The sequence below is a fragment of the Coptis chinensis genome, chromosome 8 (genome assembly GCF_015680905.1).
Source record: "Coptis chinensis isolate HL-2020 chromosome 8, ASM1568090v1, whole genome shotgun sequence".
NCBI classification, from domain to species: Eukaryota; Viridiplantae; Streptophyta; class Magnoliopsida; order Ranunculales; family Ranunculaceae; genus Coptis; species Coptis chinensis.
In genome coordinates, this window is record NC_141463.1 from 96,430,448 (window position 1) to 96,452,526 (window position 22,079).

Genomic DNA, 22,079 nt, shown 5'->3' on the forward strand with positions numbered 1-22,079 from the left:
TATTTACTCTTTACTAATCACCAAATATTACAAACCTTTTGTCTTGTAAGTGTCTTATACTTCTTTGTTAAATCTGAGCCCAGTGTAGAACCACTATGTCCTTAAGACAGATTTCCCCCCTCACGGTGCTTGAAGGTTAATGGGAAACTGTCTCCCAAGATAAACGGATTTCCTTTTATAGAAAGTTAGCATTTCAATTCTATATAATTAGCGAACACAACATAGTATCTGACTAAGAACAGGAGGAGAAAAGAAAGATCAAAACTCTGTGTGATCTGGTGTGTCTTTCTCTTCAAATTCATCCACTATTTATAGGTGAGAAGTGTTTTTTCGAAACAGCACAATGACTCTTTGAAAAAGTTAAGCACCAATTTGAAAAGTCACATGTTTCGAAAGGACCCACCGTTTCGGCATAAAGCACTGTTTTGAATCAGTGCCTATTTCGAAAGTTCGCATCTTTTTGACATAATACACTGTTTCGAACTAGTGCACATTTCGAAAAAGTTTTTCTCTATTTACGTACTATTTCAAGTGAAACCCATTTCATCTTAAGTGGTAATTTGGAAGACAAATTATTCATTCATATCTTAATGGCAAATCCATTTTTCTAACAACTTCAACTTGTCGGCAAATCCATTTTTCTAACAACTTCAATTTGTCGGCAAATCCATAAATTTCTAATCAATACTCGTTTTGTATCTTAAAATGGATGTGAGATACACAATGAATTGAATGGAGTCGACATAAAACTCTGGTTACTGATGGGGATTTCTGAAGCTATTTAATTTCTGTTTAATTACTTTGCAGTTTGCATATCTAATGGTACGGTTTTTAACAATTTCTCTCCTTTCTCGCTTTACAAATCTGAATGTTGCCCAAATGTTACATACCACATACTATAAATAAAGGACAGATATCCAGTATAATTAATTGGTAGTAATCGTTTAAGTTTCCCACAAGACAGAAGTAACTATTATGATCAAGATACTCGTCACTTCAACTTTTTGACTCCACCCAAGCTGAAAGCAAGCCATCGCCATCGCCATCACTATCACCATCACTATCACAATATGACCACTGACAGACCAAGCTCGTCGCACGTTCACACCGGTTTGTCTGATCAGGTTGGATTGAGGACCCGGGAGGGGTTTATGGGGACAGGTCCCTCTGGGCCTGGAAAGGAGACTTGGGACTTGAGCTAGCAGACTGAGCTTTAGCTTCATCCTATCTTGGAAAAGAGAAACACAAAAGATATGGTTACGAGATGTAGATATATCTTTAATATATAGAAAAATGTTGGGGTTGAATAACAGTGTTTTGGTGTACGTCTCAGAGAATTTGGTAATTTCCAGTTTTTTTTTTTGAGAGATAAAATAGTAATTTAACGTTTATAATTTTTTTTAAAAAACTCAGTGGAACCCACATGAGTACTACTACACAGTGGCTAGTCTTTAATACATAGAAAAATGTGGGGTTGAATAACAGTGTTTTGGTGTGATAACATGGATAGGGTTTGTAGAGATTTTTGGTGGCATGGCATAGAGGAATCTAAGAGTATCCACACTATTGAGTGGGATAAACTCTGCAAACCCAAAAGTCTTGGGGGATTAGGGTTTCGTAAGTTTGCTGATATCAACAAGGCCCTCCTAGCAAAACACAGTTGGAGGGTTCTAAATGATAAAGAGTCCTTATGGGCTAGAACTTTCAAAGCTGCATATGGGAAACAAATGGTTTGGACATGAGGAAGGGCCACCTTCCAATGCTTCTTTCTTCTGGAAAGGGGTACATAAAACCATGACTTGATTCAGAATGGGACCTGTTGGAGCATTGGGAATGGTGTGACCACCTCTGTCTTCCAAGATTCTTGGCTTATGCTACATGGTAAACATATTATTCTCAAGGACATCTATCCACCTAGAGGTATGCAGAAGTACTGGAAAGTTAGCCATCTATTGAGGGCAGATGGTACTAGGTGGAACCAACAAGTCCTTAATGAGAATTTTGATAGTCTGATTAAATCTCTTATTAATGAGGTCCACATTAGACCCATGGCTGGGAATGACAAACTCATTTGGTGGCCCGACAAAAAGGGTGGCTTCAGTGTTAAGTCTGCTTTCAACCTACTGAATCAGAAACAGTGGGAGGAGCAAGACTCAACACTACAAGTCAAGTCTATAAAGAGAATCTGGAAGGCAAAGATGGCTACTAGAGAGCAGATGTTCTTATGGAAAATTGACCTCAATATTCTGCCCACTAGGGACAGAATTAAAAACAGAATCAAGAATGATGATATCTTATGCCCGTTTTGTTCAGAGGAGTTTGAAACTCTGGAACATGTGTTCTTTCAATGTCACTGGAATAGAAGCATCTAGTTTGCTTCCCCTTGGGGATTAGAACTGAAGTATATAAGGATTGGAGGGCTAGGAGATGAATGGATGAAATCATGGAGTGGAGTAACAGTAAGGAAAAACACATTGCTGACTTGGGTGTATACGCATGCACTATGCTGCAAGACATGTGGGATAACAGGAATATGCAGAAGTTTGGCAAGAGTGTTCTGGGTAAAGAGGAGATACTAGCCTCTAACAATATCCAGTGACACAGAAGACTGAAGGCATTCGAAAGGGAAGACACCCTAACCCAAGGAAGGAGAACTAGCAATCCAGTTATAGCTGGAACATCTTCTAGTCCTCATACACATATATATACACACAACTATCACTTGAGCATAGTAGATAACATGGAGAACCATAGCTTAACAAATGTTGTGTATGATATGAATATCAGATTTGACGGAGCTTTCAATAAGGACAAGCAAACTGGAGCAGGAGCTGCTATGGCCTGGAATGCACGGGGAGACCTAGTAGCCACTGCAGTTAGGAGGTTTAAAGCTCAGACAGCTGAGGAAAGTGAACTCTTGGTAGCTGAAGTGGCAGTCAAGCTAGCATCAACCCTGGAGGGAAGGAAGTATGTCTTTCAAGGAGACAATGTTGCTGTCATCAGATCACTGGCAACCCAAGTTTCTACTCTAAACTGGTCCCTTCAGATGATAGTTAAAGCTATTTGTAGAAGTGTCAGTCTTTTGGAAAATGCAGTTTTTAGGTGGTTTAACAGAACTTGTAATGGGGATGCCCATGATTTAGCAAAATGGGTAAGTAACTCGTGTGACATGAATGCTCTGCCTAGATGTTGCAAAGACTATAACTGTAATCCTATTATCTGGTAGTAATAGAAAAAGGGTGGTTAGTGGAAAAAAAAACAGTGTTTTGGTGTACGTTCTAGGGGCAAGTTGGTAACTCCAATTTTTTTTTTGTTCTTTTTGAGAGGTAAAATAGTAATTTAACGTTTATAATTTTTTTAAAAAACTCAGTAGAGCCCACGTGAGTACCACGTGCACAGTGGCTAATCAAAGACCATTAATACTGAGTAGTTGAGAATGCTCCCAGTGACCCACGTCAGCCCCCCTTTTTTGTCTGAGTTTGACACATCAGATTTTTCATAAAAAAAAGAATTCTACGCCCTTTTTTGCCGATTTCAATTGTTCGTAACCCAAAATAGATAAAAACCTCTTTCTATACTTTTTTTTCAATTCTACAAAACACTCCCAATTATCAAAAAAATAAATCATCTCTTCAAACCCTCTCTCTTATTCTTTTCTTCTTCTAAAATTAAACAAGGTCAAAACGTATGATATGGCTTCCTTCTATTGGTGTGGTGAAGTTGTTATGGTTCAAAGTTTGTGCTGTTAACAAGTTAGTTGGTTGTATTGATTCTTATCTGTTCTGATATGGTCGTGATTTGAAGGCAGCTTTGGTGGTTGATCCTGTAATGGTATCTACAAGTGGAGATATATTGGCTGATCCATCTATTCTAATTGCGTCGCTTTAGTTTAGCTCCTAAGTGTACCGGCTCATTAAGACGACAAAGGCTGCCTAAGCAAACATAAACAACAGAATTTGGCTCCTTTGAATCAAGCCATTTTGAAAGTTCACGGTCATCAATTGACATCCTGTTACCTCTTTCAAATTTTATCTATGTCTTCCTTATTGCATAAAGACACCGGACCTATGCACCAAGCTTTATTGCCTTTAATCTTTTCATAGGCCTCAACATATTTGGGCTCCAACCTGTTGAAACTATTTACAACAACACCATATGCTGTTTCTTCTTGACTCTCGATTTGGTTCATGGATATCTTGCAAGTCCGACGAGGGATCACTCAACCCCTTTGGTAGACAAGCTTTACTTAACTCAACTCGATCGAGCAAGCCCGGCACAACAAAAGGCTCGGACTTCGGCTTTGGTGGTTCTCCTAATTGAATTTTTTAGACCAGTACACCTCCACTAAATGGTTTGTAGATCTTATGTGATCGATGTAGTTGAATTTTTACCTAGCACATGTTCGTATGTTCTTTATTTCATCCATTTTTGCGCAAATGTGGGAAACTAGGCTTCTACTACAAGGAGCATGAAATTCTTCCTCCTCTTCCGGGTTAGTTTCTTTCCTTGAAATTGAGTTCCTATATACTTGAGTGAGTGAGTCACGAGCAATCATTAAATCTTGTAGAATATGCATCAAAAGCTGGGAAAGATGAATTTGAGGTTAGAAGCAAAAAATTACTGAGAACATGTACCGTCATATGCAATGGCAATGAAGAGTTGACAATTGATGCCGAGGTTTGTCTAGAATTCTAGATACAAAAGATAGCCTAGGCACATCATATAGAGAGACACACTGGAGAAGTAGAGTTTCAGAAAGGCGGCAACTGCTTCCAGTTTAGATGCAATTTTGTGAAGGAAGAAGCAGGGGTGGAAATGAAATTCTTAGTGGGTCTCCTGGCGGTATCGTATAACAGGGTCAGTCGGAATCAATACCGTGAATGAATTAGTCAGTAAGTCACCTCTTAGTCATGTTGAATGACTGGAAACATGTCACAGGCGCCATGAAGAATTGGTTGTAGGCGGTTCTTAAGTGACAACAGTTTCCATAGCTCACTTTTGTCGATGTTGATATCAATGGTTTTGCACCAAGACGTTAAACGTTGGGCTGCCTAGGTTGTTACTATTGTGTAAGTGGTCGTTACCACTTACACACGCACACATTTAGGATCTATATTGCTAAGAATCAGTTGGATTTGTGTCGCGATTGAATCATACTCTGTAGCTTGATATCCTTGAAAGGAAGATTAACTGATTGAGGAAGTGTTTTAGAAAGAGGGAGAAAGAGAATCTTTAAGTCTATGGGAAAGTGGCTAAAACATGTGATCTGATCATAATGTTTCGGCCAAATTGTGTTAATTGTTTTATTTACTAATCTGATTAAAAAGACAATCCTTGCAGCTGACTACGTGCATTGCCTGCTAGCACTTGTCATACTTTCTTTTCTTGTCATATGATTGAAATTTACTGATTTCTTCCGATCGATTAGTAGACTTTTTCTCTCAAGCGTGTAGGACAATCTTTCCCACCAAATGAAAGAGATCGACTTGGTCTTGAGGCCTTCTCCCTCCTCGCATCCTAACATTTGAGCGAAAGAATATGATCGTTTTAGTGAGTTTTTCAAATTCCAAATACGCTCCTCTCAGATTTTACTTTGCTACTTACACTTCCGTATTCTGAATTGTACCATTTGTCCTCTTTTTTTTTATGGATAGCATCATGTAAACTTTACTTTTGACTATAATTAATTTGGAACATACAATAGCACATGCTAATTAAATAGTAACGGGAAACTACTTGCCTATTGGATTCACCTGACACGCTAATAGCTATTATGCCCCCCCAAAAAAAATGTTGAAATGTTCTATACAAGATTTGCAAGTTAGTATGTGTTTTTATTATTTTTGTAAAGATAGTTTTTTTTACCACTGCAAATCTTTCATTATCATATGTTTTTGCTTAAGTTGTAACTATACAATAGATGTAACTATGCGATAAAACTCTTTAACCCGATGCATAAATCTAAATCTTCTTTACTACATAGTAATTTGAGAGCACCGTTCTTTTTTATGAAATCACAGTGGGATGCATATCGATCTCTGGAGAAGAAATACTTCTCACGAATCTGAGAGAGTGGTATCTTTAGCTTAAATGGAGGATGTTGAAGATCGCATACCTTTTAAAAATGAGACATTGTATTACTGAGTAGGTTTGGTGGTGAAGGCTTGAATGTTTAGATTAAGATTGTCCTTTAGTTTTTAGAAACCGAAGTTTCTAATCCTTAAGTTGGCGATCCAGGTCCTTATTGATAACATTAAAGAGTTTGCTCCAAGATATACACTCCAACAGTTGGATTGGTATGTCAAAATTACGGTGGCTTATTCAGACGGCCGCGAGGGATGTATTTTAGTGTGAAGGACAAAGGAGAGATGATGTCGATGATATACAACCGCCCATAAACAGGTATTACTTGAATTTCAAGACTGTTGTTCCTTCACATAATTTACTTCATCAAACAAGGTCCGTTGACTCGTTCCTGATTTTTATGGTCACTTAGATTCTAGATTTTGCAGTGTGGGTCAGGTTGTGACTCATTTATTGGTACAGTCTGCAGCCAATATCTTCGATAATGGGATCCTTACATAGAGATCCTTGATTTTCTTTTTATTCCTCTTTTCAGTAGTTGTGAGGTATCTACCAGATTTTATTTCCTTTTGTCGCTTTTGTTATAGGATTTGCTTTTGTCTATATGGATGATCAATGAGATACCGAGGATGCAATTCAAGACTTGACAGGCAGAATTTGGAAGGCGGGACCGGCGGTTTTAAGTGTTGAGTGGACAAAGGTATTTATGACAGGACAAATCAAGCCATCCGGCGTGGGTTTGAATTAGGACCACGCTGATACGTTACATGCAGAGGTTCCAAATAATGGATTAATGGAACGAGACGCAATGGGAACCTCCAAGATTACCTATAATGAAATATCTTCACTTGCCTAAGTGTGATATAGTCTCTGTAAGCCTTCAAGTTCTGATCAAGACCTACTAATTCAGTGTTCTGCCTTGATTGTAATTTAATTCCACTTTAATTTCTAGTTGTTGGGATATTGTAGGAGGTGTGGATTAATGAAGTGTTGGGATATATATGTTTGGGTTCTGCCCTATTTTGCAAATATGAAAATTTTGTATACCACCTTCATTGATCATTCTACTTCGCAGTCATCCAGGAATTGTATTGAGCACCTCTATGGTTCATTATATGTAAAATCAAATGACTGTCTTGATTTGCTTGGGACTATTAATCCGTTGTAAAATCAAATGACTGTCTTGATTTGCTTGGGACTATTAATCCGTCAGAAGGTATGACTCTTTTAAATATTGTTGAAAACAATTGGAACCTAGCAATGGATCGTAGAATAACATAATGTCAGCACAAAAGGACCAATAATTATACTTCGTATATTTGAATTCAAATAATCATTATGCAAAACAAAATACTTTTTTGAAATAGATTCAATATCAATGTATGGGTTTAAACAACACATAAGGGCTTAAAATAGTTATTGAGAAAGTCCAAATAATATGGACCCAAAATAACCAGTGTAATAATTAGTCTCCAAATGATATGAAATTGTTCCTAGGCACGACAACCAGGTATAGGGATTATCTCATCAGTGGCAGCCCACATTCTCTCTTACATGGTAACACTCATTTCCCCTCAAAGGAGGTGTTCACTTGCATTTGAAACTGCAATTCATCCTCAGTGAAGAAGAGCGCAAGCGGATTCGAACCATGGTATGATTCTACAATTTGATTCATCTGTTCATTTAATTGTGTGGATTAAGTCGAAAAAAAAAAAATTAAAGCTAGGTGAAAAGTATGAAATTTTGCTCTAGAGAATCTATCTTGATCAGTCATTTATTAGTTTTTCACAATAAATCTACTAAAAATATGACTCAAATAATCAATCATTTATTGGTTTTTGGCACTTTGATTAGTTATTATATTATGTTATTATCTGTCACAACTTCACTGCTAGAGGGAGTCTACATTGAAAAAGAAATGGGAGGAGCTTCTCATTAACAGTAAAAGGTACCCAGAAGCGACTACATGCGGGAGTGTTTTTTAAGTTCTTATATGATTTTTTACTGTAGCATTTTGGAAGTTATATTCTCTATTACATGTTGATCCTCTAATTTATTGCAAGCGATAAAGACTGGACCCTAGATTTCCTTTACGTACTACGAACCCTAAACTAATAATTTACGTACAAATATTTTAAATTTAGTGATGTAATACTCTCCTATAACTAATGGATATGATGCCATGTGATAGTACTGCATTCTAAAATTAAGCCTCTGAAGTGTTCAAGTCCTACAACGCGTTAAGGTCATAGAAATTGTGTTGATGTACTTTTGGAACTCATGCCTTCTTGTTTAGTAATATTTCTTCTTTATTCTCTTTTTGTGTCTGTTCATTTATGTGAGGGGATGTTATATCTACTTCAGTTTTTTTTTGTGATTAAAGACTACATTTAATATTTTTTTTCCCCAATTTTTATTTTTCAAAGTTTACTAGGATTCTCTAATGCATCAACGTGACTATACAGACTACTGATTTATCATATCTGTGTTGACATTACCCTATACTTATCACTTTTTTTTTTTTTATATTTCGGTGCATTTACTGCTGTTCTCTTTTGTTGCTGAATCCGTTACATTGAGTAGTTGAGAATGCGGATATGATGCATGTAGCTTGCACTACAGGGCATTCAATGATTACATTAACGCCAATGGGAGTGACATCCGCAAGTGCCAATTCTACCTGGTATGAATAATGAAGGGGTGCCAAAATGGTTGAGAAAAATTGAAGCAGAGGACCACCAACAGAGGCTTTTGAAGCAAACATGCATCCATTGATATCTTCAATTTTCAGGTACCTCATTAAATAAAATTTTGGTTTTCTTTTTAATCTATCATATTTTTTGTTTTAATTCTCAATTTTATGTTGTAGTTTTATGTCTCTCTTGATATCTCATGGTAACCTGATAGTTGAAACTACTACAACCCCCTCCTAAATAGATTTTATAATTTTGTAGGAATTGACCAAGAACACATTAGTAGATAGCTCAAAGGCTTCAAAAATAACTATTAAGTACCTCATCTATGGATGGACTATGGCCCATATAGCAAAACTAATTAACCAACTGTCAGACATGGTTTGTTATTATTCCATTTGTAGGAGATGTGATTTTTTTTTTTACTATTATAAATTAAAAGTGAAACTCTTTTCATTGCAAAATCTCCAAGTGGATGAGAGCGTAATGTATTTGATATGATGCAGCTTATTGGAATACCCTTAGACGATAATGGGTCGACAACAATATTCACCGGAATCAGATTCTATTGGAGAGGTATTGTCTTATGGGAGTGACAAACAATGGTGGTTATTAACTAGATGGAAAAAGATGCAAACTTATAATGTTTGAACATTTGATCTCTAAAACATAGAGGGTAGCAAACATGGCGATTAATACGGTCGCAGCAAAACATCCTTAGTAGCTGATAATAGTAATGATATTTTAGAGGAAGGAAAGACCATTATGACTTCATATATAGGTTAGAGGTTGCAAGTAAAGAATACTGCATATTTACATAGTTATAGGCTTATAGCAACCTTTTTGTTCTTTAGCTAGATCAAACTTTTGTATAGAAAAGTGTTAGGGGCTATTTGTTTTTTTGGGTTAAGTTATAAGAGGGTCTTATAAGACCATATGTTATAAGAGGGTCTTATAAGATGGTCTTATAAAGTGGTTTGTTTTTAATTTTAAGTTCCTCTTATAAGCACTTGTAAAAATAGAAAAAACAAATACATGACATCTTATAGATGGTTATTTGACAAATATAACCCTACTTTATATCACATTTAACTTGAATATATTAATTTGAAATAAACGTATAGTTTGATTTTCGGTTTCAAATCAATTTTGATAATTAGAATATCAATTTTAGGAAACTACCTTAATTGGCGGTGGTAGTGGTAGTGGTCTTAATAACACGGTGGTGGTGGTAGTAGAGGTGATGATATTGGTTTTAATAGCATGGTGATGGTGGTGGTAGTAGAAGTGGTGGATGTTTTAATAGTACGGTGGTGGTGATAGTTTTAATAGTACGGTGGTGGTGGTAGTGGAGGTGATGATATTGGTCTTAATAGTACGGTGGTAGTGGTGGTGGTGGTGGTTTTAATAGCACAGTGGTGGTGGTGATAGTCTTAATAGTTCGATGGTAGTGGTGGTGGAGGTAATGATGGTGGTGGTAGTGGTGGTGGTGATGGTGGTGGTGGCAGTGGCGAAGTGGTGGTGGTGGTAGTCGGTGGTGGTTAGGGTAATGGAGTTATTTGGAAAATAAGATAATGAAAATGGAAGAAGAGATAAATGAGGCTAGGGGTATATGGACGGGGGTGTTTGAGTCATTTTTCAAGTTATAAGACTTATAGAATTGAAGTAGATCTAATTTTGGTACTTATAGAATTGGAGCCTCTTATAAGACATTTCTAGTAGAATGCCTCTTATAAGAGGCAAAAAACAAACCAAAAAAATGTCCAAAATCACTGGGCCACATCTTATAAGAGGTTATAAGACCTCAAGGTCTTATAAGAGGCAAAAACAAATGGCCCCTTACACTTCTCTTTTTAAGCCACACTTCTCTTTTTAAGACGTTTTAAGTCTAACATATATCGATTCTTATTTTCTCTTATTAGTACAAATATAGTGCTTACCTACCTATTAAGATACAGGTTGTGTTCTCATTCACAGTCGTTACTACTTGGTGTGTTGTTATCATTGCTACAAAATTATTGTTGTGTTTGTTCACTAGGTATATTTCTTACCCATGAGTGCATGACACAGGTTGTCATTGATGCAACTCTTTTAATGGCTTACTTAAAATGTTTAGTATGAATGGCTTTTTAGCATCCATGTTTATAATCGATTTTGGGTTACCATTTATCGATTATAAGTGTTTTATCAAGTCAATGATTTATAACATGTAAAAACAAATCAAATATTTTTTAAAAAACACGTAAAGTAGGCCTCTACACACGTGTATCACTAAATTTTTTCGAAGGAAATTAGTTAATGGAAAGTTTTTATTCCTCAAGAAATCATGTGTTATTGGTTGCAAGGAAATAGGAAATGTATTATCCGTATATTGCATGTAACATTTTATGTTTATTTTTATGATGAAAAAATTGCTTTATATTTTGTCATGAGAAACTCTTATCGATCTAATTGATCACTCATAATTTTAGCATGTGGACCAAATATATACCCTTTTACCATTCTGTATGATTACCATTGTTGGTTATGTAATTATATAAAACTTGGGTTTCTTTGTTGCCCACCCACCATAACTTTAAGACCAATTACCCAAAAATCATGTGTGATAAGTAATAATTTGATCCTTTTAATATTTAAATTAAATAATCATTTAAATAAAAATAATCCTCTTCTATTATTTGTTGATTAGGTTTCTCCCGACATTTATGTGAAAACAATTGTAGACGTCATTGGCCTACTGAAGAGAGTCGGTAACATTATACCCAAATTTGGAACAATTTTTCAGGAGATTGTTATCATGGATACTTAACTTATAACATTTTAGCACTTATATACTTTAAGTTTCGACTTTCTGTATATATGCCTTCTTATCTATTGTTTTATTTTAAATTTACTTTGTTTTTTCCCAAGCCATTATTATGTATTTAAGTATTTCTGGGTAGTGTGTTAGTACTGAAATTGGCCTATTTCATTCCTTCAAGCATATGGTATGCAGACCATTGCGCGCAATGAATATGATTCGGTTATCGCTTAAACATATGATATGCTTATGTTTTGAGTGTTTTATTCCTTGATTGTTGCATTATATTTTGATAGTGAATTGTTATTTAGGACAATAATACTTCAAAAAAATTTAGAAAAACATAAACCTATCAAACAAAGTATATATATATTATTAGCATCATGCACGTGCCTTGCATGTCTTAACAATACATCACTCAACCAGAAAATTTCCAAAGAAAAAAAAAAAATCCTATACTCCTTTTCTCATCTCACAATCAAAATCATCGAATGAGAGACCCATAAATAATTCAACCCTAGACTTGAAATTGGATATATGACATAACCAAGTGAAGACAAGAAGCCAACAAAGGACACACATGAACAATAGGCATACAAACGTCAGAAATTCAATTTTTACATTGACAGAAGAAACCATAGTTGTTCGCAACATCAAGAAGACATTACCCATTCGAACTTAAAAAATTAAGAGGGAACAAAAATAGATTACACATGAAGCTCTAAACTATAGTTCCACGCCTAGGACCTTGCAAACAAAACAATGCAAATGTCAGAGCAAATTTCACAGGTAAATAATAAAGCAATGTATATTTTTAATACAAAAGTTTACATAATTTATAATCGATCTCCTTTCTACACTATGCATGAACCTTACTAAGGCTTGAAGAAATGTGTCATGGTGTGTATTTCATTCTTAATGCATCCAGCAAAAATAGAAATACCAATAACCACCCGTAAACTCTCAAGTATCAAATTAAATTAATCCAATGCACTAAATCTTTCTGGTTTCCTAATCCCTAATAGCAATCCATATGAAACATGGATAATCAAATGTGACAAGTAATGTTATCAAACCAATTATAGCCGCCAAGACATTTATATAAATGGTATCTTAACTGCTACAAAACATGTCAAACATCCAAATACTATTCAGAATCCAGCACAATTGAAAATTGAGCATGGTTTATTCTTATTACATGTGTATGCATAATCCAAGTTGTCGGGTATTGGTATATAATATATATGGAATCTGGATTGGTTGTGACTCACCACATATAGGCTTGTGGAATGGCTGAAGCGGTCGAGGAAGCACAATGCAAGTCTTTAATTTGTATAGGTTCGAACCTGTGAAATGGAGATGGATTGAATGGGTCTGTTTAGGGCAACGACTAACCATGTTTCACACCTGTCAGCAAAAAAAGGAAGAAAAAAAGTAGAAAAAGTTTGTTAGGTATTGAGTAGACTAAGTAATGTAATGGATAATTGATAAATAAGATGAAAAATAGTAAGATATGAATTCTTAATTTGGGAAGAATATGTTCATAAACTTTTTAATAGTAAGACATGAATACTACGAAAAAGAATGATAGAATTACGAATACAAAAAGAATTCTATTCCAACTAAGAAAAATAGAGATGGATGGATGTATTAACTGCGTTAAATAATCACAACCTTAAAAGGTGCAATTCCAAAACATTATGATGAATTGCAGTACATTCATTTTGATTTATCACAGTTTTTAAAGTATATATCATTTGAATAAGAAATCTAAACCTTGAAAGCTTTCAATCCAACAGGATGCTTGCAATACCTCCTCCAAAAGCATTCTATTTTTATCCGTAATTTTTTTGGCTTCTCAGGTTATGCTTAGCTATGTATTATGACTCTAAGCTTCTTATTACATCCTTTTTTCAAGCTAAAGCTTACTACAACCTTCTTCAAGCATTAAACAATAAACACTGATCTCAACATCCATATCAAGAACCAAAAAAAAAAAACTTACAAAACATAAAATACTAAATTTTATGATCGAATAAAGAGTGTATAGTGTCAGGAAAAATTAACAATGGGAGCTAAGCGAAGAAACAAACCAAAGGGAATGAGGTACATTTTATGCACTTGTTTTCTCTGTTCCATAAGACTATAACCATGAACAACTTATATTACATGGAATACGTAAACATACATTTTAACATCTATCTATGATAAATGAAATTTATAAACACGACTAAGTGAATTACAAAATAATGATATGCCAACTTGAATGTATTGAAAATTTCTGACGAAAACTGAAAACTCCATATACCCGATATTTGGATCAATAGCAAAAGGCATTAAGCTCCGATCCACTAACTTCGATTAAAGTAACTGTCAAAAGTATGTAAGCGACACGAATAGATATGAAATTGAAATCTAAAGGGTTACAAACAAATACCTAGACACCTAGTGCAAGAGTAGTAAGAGCTTTTGAGCATCTAGCATCTAGCATCTTCAGCTGTCTTACTCCATGGAAACCTTATTCTGTACGTCTTAAAGCAATCCGTTAAGAAAAAAGATAAAATAAAAACCACAGTTAACCCAATTTTGTAATAAAATATTTTGTTTGTAAAAGATGTAGTATAACTTACAAGAGTACTCAAGCTTATATGATATTGAGTCACTAACCGCCAGATAGTCTAAGCGAAGAAACTACATTCTCAAGCTATGGATACCGGAGGACTAATAGTGGATAGTATCCATGTAACTCGAGCAAATAGAACTAACACCCATCCATTAGCCTGAAGCCCTCAGCAACCCCATCTAAATATTAAACAAATGATTTCTTATTCCAGTAATAATAACAGCTCCACCTTTATCATAGCTACAACATGTCCACCTACCACATCTTCCACTTGACTTAATGAAAACTTCTCACTCCATATCCAATAGAACCAGGTAATCGTCCGGTTAACCTTTCGATCGACTAACACAACATACAAAATAAAACCACATTTCAATTAACAATTATATGTAAAGCGAAGGGAATACTCGACTCTGAAGTCAGATGACACTGTGTATGTACTTAATCAAATCTCAGAACACACAAAAATTATGCATGGGCATTGCCTATAAGCGCATTATGAGTCACCACATCCTTTTTTAAGTTAGCTCGCTCCATCATTTTGCAAATACCCATAGCTTCTTGAAACCTTCCAAAGCACAAATGCATAATATATTTGGTACATAATATTTGTAGCTAGTAATTAGTATAAACAAATATATATTGACTTTCAAAGTGGTGTGCTATAGAAAGATGTGCCCAAGTCCCATGGTTCTTCGGCTAATAAAGTAGCACGGGCCACATTTTTTAGTATGGGTGGATAGAGTGGCTCCGAAAGCAATTTCTTTTCATTATGCATGAATGTATGAGTATTGGACTCACCATCAGGAATACTCTTGTGGTTGAATTGCCACGGTCAACCTAATAAGAGTTGACAGAAAAGTTCTATGGATCTAACCAACCATTTAACCTTAGTACGTTAGTGTGTCATCCAAATGTCTACAGGACTACATCTTGATAAATGCTGAGCTTAATTAATTGCCTACATACAAACTCTACTACAATATATAGCATGCTCAGAAAATGTGAGGATATGTGAGGATCAACTGTGTTAGAATCTTAGAAACGCAAGTAAAACCACTTTCTTAGATACATTAAGTTCTCCTGAGACATAGAAAACATTGATTTTGTTTAAGCACACATTTGACATAGAACTGGAAAGGTTAAAATAGATGTAAAATTGTAGTGCAGTAATAGGAGAAGTTGTTGAGTGCACCTTTAGACTTTCAAGAGCTGCATCTTTGAGGAAAATGCAATGGCAATCCAGTCTAGTTGGAGCACTGACCACTGCAGCTGGTTAATTTGGGAGTCGGCAGAGTAGGCCAACATGGGATCAATCCCATTGGAACCGAAGAATGTTGACAACTCCCAAATGAGTGTCCGGGCATCATCACCAGCAAATTAAACAGATATGGCGAGGACTCTGGGGAGCCCAAGCAATAGCATTAACGCTTGTGCGGTGCCTATCCAACTCAGGGACACACATTGTGGGAGACCGAATGTCTATATCCATCAAAATGGTAGCCATGTACCTCAAATCCTGTTTGTTCCAAGCGAGTCTGAGCAGAGGGGTATCGGGATGAGGACTCTCGTAGATAATGGCGAAGCGTTATTTGTCCCTCAAATCATATACACAAATATTTCTCATAAAAATCTCCACAACTCTACTAAAATCCACACCCCCTTTATCAAAAACATCAATGACAACATTATAAGTAAGCAAATTAGGCTTCAAACCAGAATTTTCATCGAATCAAAAACCATAAGCGAGCTTTAGAAGACAGAACGGGGGGAGACGAAGTGAGAGAGACTGAGCGGAGAGAGGAAAAAATCGAGAAGTGTCGAGATAATATTTTTAGATAGTGAAAAGACCAAAATACCCCCACAATAGAAAGCGAATAGACAAAATTGCCCCTGTGACGTACGTGAAAAAACTGTTCATCAACCCCATATTTTTCTAATATAGTAAGATAAGCAATGAACTTTGGGTTTTTGAGTCATTAGCTATGGGCCAAATGGCTAGTGTTTAAGATAATCAACAGATACCAAGTAGGAATGAAAACAGAGTCACAGTTTGAGTTGAACTCATAAACTCTCAATACTCCAAGTTCTTACGTGCTTAAATATGATATGATATCATGAACTTTCACATTCTAAAACCATGCCAACCCATCCAATTATCAGCTAGAGTGACTGGCCCAGAGAGTTTTGCTTTTGATTGTAATAGAGAAGGTCCGTATGTCGGAGTGTCTGATGGTCGGATTTTTAAATGGCAAGGACGTGGTTGGAGCGATTTCTCATACAGCCTCATACAGGTACGACTACGCTATCATTGATTTCCCATGCATTACTTCATATTAATCTGTGTTATTTGAACTCTCGGCCTAAGAACAAGTCACAAAAAGCAAGTTTCTGAAACTTCCTCTTTCTACTTCCTTCTGCTTATGACCATGCTTCAAATATCTTTATTTTCCCTCTTGTAAAATTATTAAGCTTAATGTATTCATGTTGTTTTGCAATTTCCAATACGAATTGTATTTCTACCCAAATAATTAACGCTAAATACCCGAATCTTTTATACTTTTCCAAAAATTTGATAGAATTTTCATTGCTATTGTTTTGGTTGTAACCAGGAGAAGGGACGTTTGTGATGGCTCTACTGATCCCAGTCTTGAATCCATATGTGGGAGGCCACTGGGTTTGCAATTCAACAACGCAACATGCGAACTTTATATAGCAGACGCTTATTTTGGCCTTATGAGTGTTGGAAAGAATGGTGGGGCGGCGACCCAACTTGCTTCTAGCGCTGAAGGTGTGCCATTCAAATTCACTAATAATATGGATATTCACCCAGACAGCGGCATAGTATATTTTACAGATAGCAGCACCCGATTTTCAAGAAGGGAACACTTGCGTGTAAGCTCAAGCGGCGACATTACCGGAAGGCTGATGAAGTATGATCCCCGGCGCACAAAGTGACCGTGTTGCAGAGAGGTCTAAAGTTTGCCAATGGAGTTGCATTAAGCAAGGATTATACATTCATACTCGTCGCTGAAACTGGTGCGCGTCGAGTTTTAAGGTATTGGCTTGAAGGTCCACGAGCCAATACGATTGAATTGTTTACTCAACTTCCAGGTGCACCTGATAACATTAAGAGAAATGCTAGGGGAGACTTTTGGGTAGCTCTCAATGATGGACAATCGACACCATCATATACTGATAAAACTATAGGAGTTCGAGTTGATGAGCAAGGTAGACATTTGGAGTCACTGCATGGTAATGGCTACACAGAATCTGTTAGCGAAATTAACGAATACAATGGTATTTTCTCGGTAGGATCCGTGGTTACGCCCTACCTTACCATTTTCTCACGTTAGATCGATTATGTAATTAATTCCATTTGTTGGATTTTGGCGAATTTGCTGGTTACTCTTATTTACAATTTGGGAATAGTGATCAACTTTTTTTAGTACAAAAGTGTTGTTCAGATTATTCTATCTCACCCTAAAAGTAGATAGTTTTGGCATTCTGGTGTCGCGTCTGTGCAAAAAACTTGAGATAAATGGAACATGAAGCGAAGTTAAAATTTCAGAACCATCAAAGAAAAAAAAAAATCTGAAAGAGGCAGTAGCAAAGATGTTTGGGTAGCTTTAACAAACCTTGCAGTCTTTTTGAAACTGGCCGGTTAAAAATAGATTTCCTCAACGCCATTTGAGAAATAGAGAGCAACAGAGAAGTAGAGAACCTGGCATCTGTACAAACTATAGCCAAGAACCTGGTTCTCATATTCCCCACTTTATCTGTAACTAACTCAAGTGTACAAAGATTACAAAGAGTCTCAAGGACATGCAAGTTATATCTTTTTCAATTCTATAACAAAACTCTACTGTCCTCAAAATACCGGACATTGTACCAGTCGCATAAGATTATGTATGTTTTCCACAAAACAAACACATTCCAAGTACTATCAAATTAAAGTCGGGACTCAAATTGGATTTAACCAAAACCAAACCCGAACATCTTGCAAAACATACCCAGCGTAGTAGAATGATCAGGACAGTAGTATCACTGTCAGCATTACAATGACAATGATTACAAAGGATTTCTGACAATTTTTGACAGAGCATAACCTTTTCTTCTGCCCCTTCTTATGATCCTCTACAAAGGATTTTGATCACAGTGAAGCTTGTAAGTATATATAACACAGCTAGAACGCCTAGAAGTACACCAATATAAACACTAGAATAAGCCTACTTCACAGCCTCAAGTCTTAACAACTGCATGAACAAGTAAGTTATTCTGCATTAATATTGCCGCGGGTATAAAATGGCTGCTCTGACTAAACCACTCGTCAAAAATGATTATGTGAAAGCAAATTATGCCCAATGTTACCACCAACAAGGGAATGGCGAAAGATTTAATTAAGAAGTAACAAAAAACATAAGCACTAATTTTAGATAAAACTGTAAAAGATCAGTGGAACTAAACGGTCAGGGGCTGAGCCATTTGAAACCGGGAGTTAAAATATGAAATGAATGCTCTATGTAAACTGTAAAGCAGACCTTCCTAAATTCGTACATTGTTGGTGGTTAGCAGTTTAGAAGCAGTCGTCAATCCGGAAATAATTAAAGGCAGCGATTGTTATTGGTACCTTCAAATCTATGCCCCTAGTTCATTTTGAAAAACTTCGTAGTCCATCTCTATGTAAGGAATGTGTTGTATCTGCACCCACGCTTCACCTCCATCTCTTCTGCATCGATCTTTCAGCACAGGACATTCCGTAATGATCAGAGATTGAACTGAACATGACAGTCCCTCCACTGGCAAGGATGGAAGCTGAGGGCAGTCCTCAAATTCCAACTTCTCCAGGGATTTAAGATAATGAAGCGGTGGTAGAGCAACAATTTGAGGGCATCCGACAATGGTAAGTTTACGGAGACATTGCATGTCAAAATCACGTAGTCCAACCCAGCGTTCCAACTTGGGCATGTCACGCAGTTCTAGAGTCTCCAGCCCTCCAAATCCGATATGTCCCCCTAGAAATGTTTCATCCACCATTACCAACTCGTGCATCCCATCAATTTTCAGAGACTTGAGCTTGAAGAGTTGTCCTAGAGGGGGAAGGAGAAAGCAGTTTTTGCAATCGTACAAGCATATAGAGGTAAGGTGATTAGCATTACTCACCCATGTTGGAAAAATTCTACCACCATAGTTCCTCAAAATTAATTCCTTCAAGCTTTCGGGAGGTTTGAGCTCATTCAGAACGTGTTCCTCATTGCGAGCATCAATAGTACAGGTCCATTGCAATTCCAACCTGTCAAGGTACTTCTTGCTTGCTAAGTTGCCCTCCAGAGCTTCTTTTGGGTTGCTCACCTTCTCCAGCTGTTTAATGCAAAGCGATCCTCGAATGCTATTCATGTCCTTCAATTCCTTAATTTGGCCATTCCATGTACCAACAGTGAATTCACTTAGTGTTTGAAGGCCTGTTAACTTTCCAATTCCAGATGGCATGGAAATCAACGAACTCTCTTCCCCCAGCTCAAGATGACGTAGGCTTTGAAGCCTACCTAAACTATTTGGCAAACAAAGAAGGTTTAAGCAATTTATAAGTCTCAAAGTTTGCAAAATGCAGAGTTCTCTTATTGTTTCTGGTAACCATTTGAGGAGCGTATTGGATAAGTCAAGAAAACGAAGATGTTTCAGATTACCAATTCTTCCTGTTAGCTCCTCAATCTGAGTACTGCTCAAATCCAACACACGAAGTCGTCCCAATGTTTGGAATAGATTAAGAGGGACTGTTTTAATGGGAGTTCCGGTTTCAGGTAGCAGCAGAAAGGTTCGTAAACCTTTACACCTATAGAAGACCTCGAAAGTCATTGCCCGGATATCTTCACAAACCAGTGATAAATGACGAGTATTTCGGTTGATGCGTGAGTCATCAGCTTCCTCCATCCTGTAGAACTTTTCACCAGAAACTGACCGAGCCAAATCGTGAACCGCATCATGCATCTTGTACTTTTCGCCTTCCATTTGAAAAAAAGACATCCAGAACAATTGATCAAAGTAATCACTTGCGACGTCTTCAATCGTTCGCCTTCCTTCAGGTCTTATGAATCCTTCCCCCAGCCACATTCGGATTATTTTATCCTTTTCAAAGTCATAACTTTGTGGAAACATGGAACAGTATGCAAAACATTGCCTTAAATGAGAAGGAAGACGATGATAACCCGATCTTAGAGCTGGAATTATTTCATTTTTGAACACTGATAAGTCCCATATCTTGCTTCCCAGAATGTTGTTCCACGAAATTTCATCTACTTTGGAATGTAACAGATTTCCAACTATCTTGGCTGCCAAAGGTAACCCCTTGCATTTCCTTGCAATATCCATGCCAATTGCTTCAAAATCTTGAGCTATGTCCAGATTGATGCTTCTAAGTGCTTTATGTTTAATCACTGACCAACAATCTTGGTCTGACAAACCCTTCAAAGGATAAGTTCCTGCGGTGCTTACCAGCCACGAAACTACATGACTTCTAGTGGTTACAATAATTTTGCTTCCTCTCAATCCACGCTTCAAGGGTTTAAACAAAAGCTCCAACTCACTGTCTTTCTGATTCCACAAATCATCTAAGACAAGCAGAAATTTCCTCTCCCTAAGTATTTTCATTAGTTTAACTTGGAGTAATTCTAAACTCAAGCAATGAGAAATACTTTCGCCATTGGCAGCCTCAAGAATAGACCTTGTAAGCCCCACGACATTGGAATCACTAGTCACAAAAACCCACATTCTCAAGTCGAAAGACGACTCCACCTCTTGATTGTTGAACAGGAGTTGAGCGAGGGTGGTCTTTCCAACACCTATCATGCCAACAATGGGAATGATATTGACATCATGTCCTCTGCATAATTCATCCCAAGATGTGAGCAACATTCTTGTTATGTTCTCCTTATCACTCTCCCTACCAAAAACACTAGATTCCTCTACAATAGAACTAGTTTGCAGCTCACAATCCATCATGTGCCTCCCTCCAACTAGCTCTCTCAAACAAAGGCTTTCTATCTCCTTTATCATACCATCCAATTTTTCTTGAATATCATTCATGTTAAATGCTGAGGTATGTTTAAAGAGAGATAATAGTAACTTGCTTACCAGATCCATGTTCTTGCACTTTGCACCTTCAACTTTAATTGCAATCTCATCTAGTAAGTCATCTGCATCATATGCCACTCCCTCGATATCTCAAAACAAAACTTGCCAAGCCGTGCTACTCTTTTTTGCTCGTCGTCTTGGATTAATGCGTCTACTCTAACTAAAGTTCTTTCCAGCTTTCGCAACTTATCGTCAACCTTCAGAAATGATCCAGATAAATCGGCCAACTTCTCAAGTAGCACCTGCAGAGTTGCAGATACTAAGGATGAAACAAACCAATAGACCATGGCCGGAGGTGATCAATTTAGGAATATAGTCTCAAATGGTGGTGAACAGAGATTCTGTTTTCAAGAGACTTTGGTTGGTGAATTGAGATGGGAGAGCTACTGGTGTGTGTGAACAAATTCTTTAAAGTCTACACAGGCTGTTGTCATACTTTAATGAGAAACTTGGTCAATACCAGCCATCTACTGATCATATAATAATCCCAGTTGCCTGGCCCCCTCGTAAAAAATTAAACGGTCCCCAGTGATCACCCCTGAAAGGTTTTATCCCAAAGGAAACGATTAACCAAGTTGAATACTTGAATGTTAATATCTATATTAAATATTTAAACGCATGCACACATGCCATAGGCATAAAACATCTCCCGCCAACACCCTTTGGACCAATGGACAGATATAGGTGGAGGGGATAATTTCCACCACCCAACCTTTGCTTCTGTTTTTGTTGTTTTGTCAACATTTCT

The 22,079-nt window shown here is 36.8% G+C and overlaps 1 protein-coding gene and 1 pseudogene across 2 annotated transcripts; one reads left to right on the forward strand and one right to left on the reverse strand.

Moving 5' to 3' along the window:
- Positions 1-826: 826 nt before the first annotated feature.
- On the reverse strand, positions 827-21,753 carry LOC147484779 (putative disease resistance protein RGA3). 2 transcript variants are annotated; one of them, XM_086576432.1, is made up of 2 exons: positions 18,831-21,753; positions 827-1,228 (listed from the first exon to the last, which is right to left on the reverse strand). In XM_086576432.1, the coding sequence occupies exon 1, from the start codon at positions 21,338-21,340 to the stop codon at positions 18,839-18,841; it is 2,502 nt and encodes an 833-aa protein (XP_086432558.1). In that variant the 5' UTR covers positions 21,341-21,753; the 3' UTR covers positions 827-1,228; positions 18,831-18,838. The 2 variants fall into 2 exon arrangements, with proteins under 2 accessions (XP_086432558.1, XP_086432559.1); XM_086576433.1 differs by having other exon boundaries at positions 827-1,224; positions 18,831-21,742.
- Positions 16,418-17,633, forward strand: LOC147484780 (protein STRICTOSIDINE SYNTHASE-LIKE 10 pseudogene; annotated as a pseudogene).
- Positions 21,754-22,079: the final 326 nt, after the last annotated feature.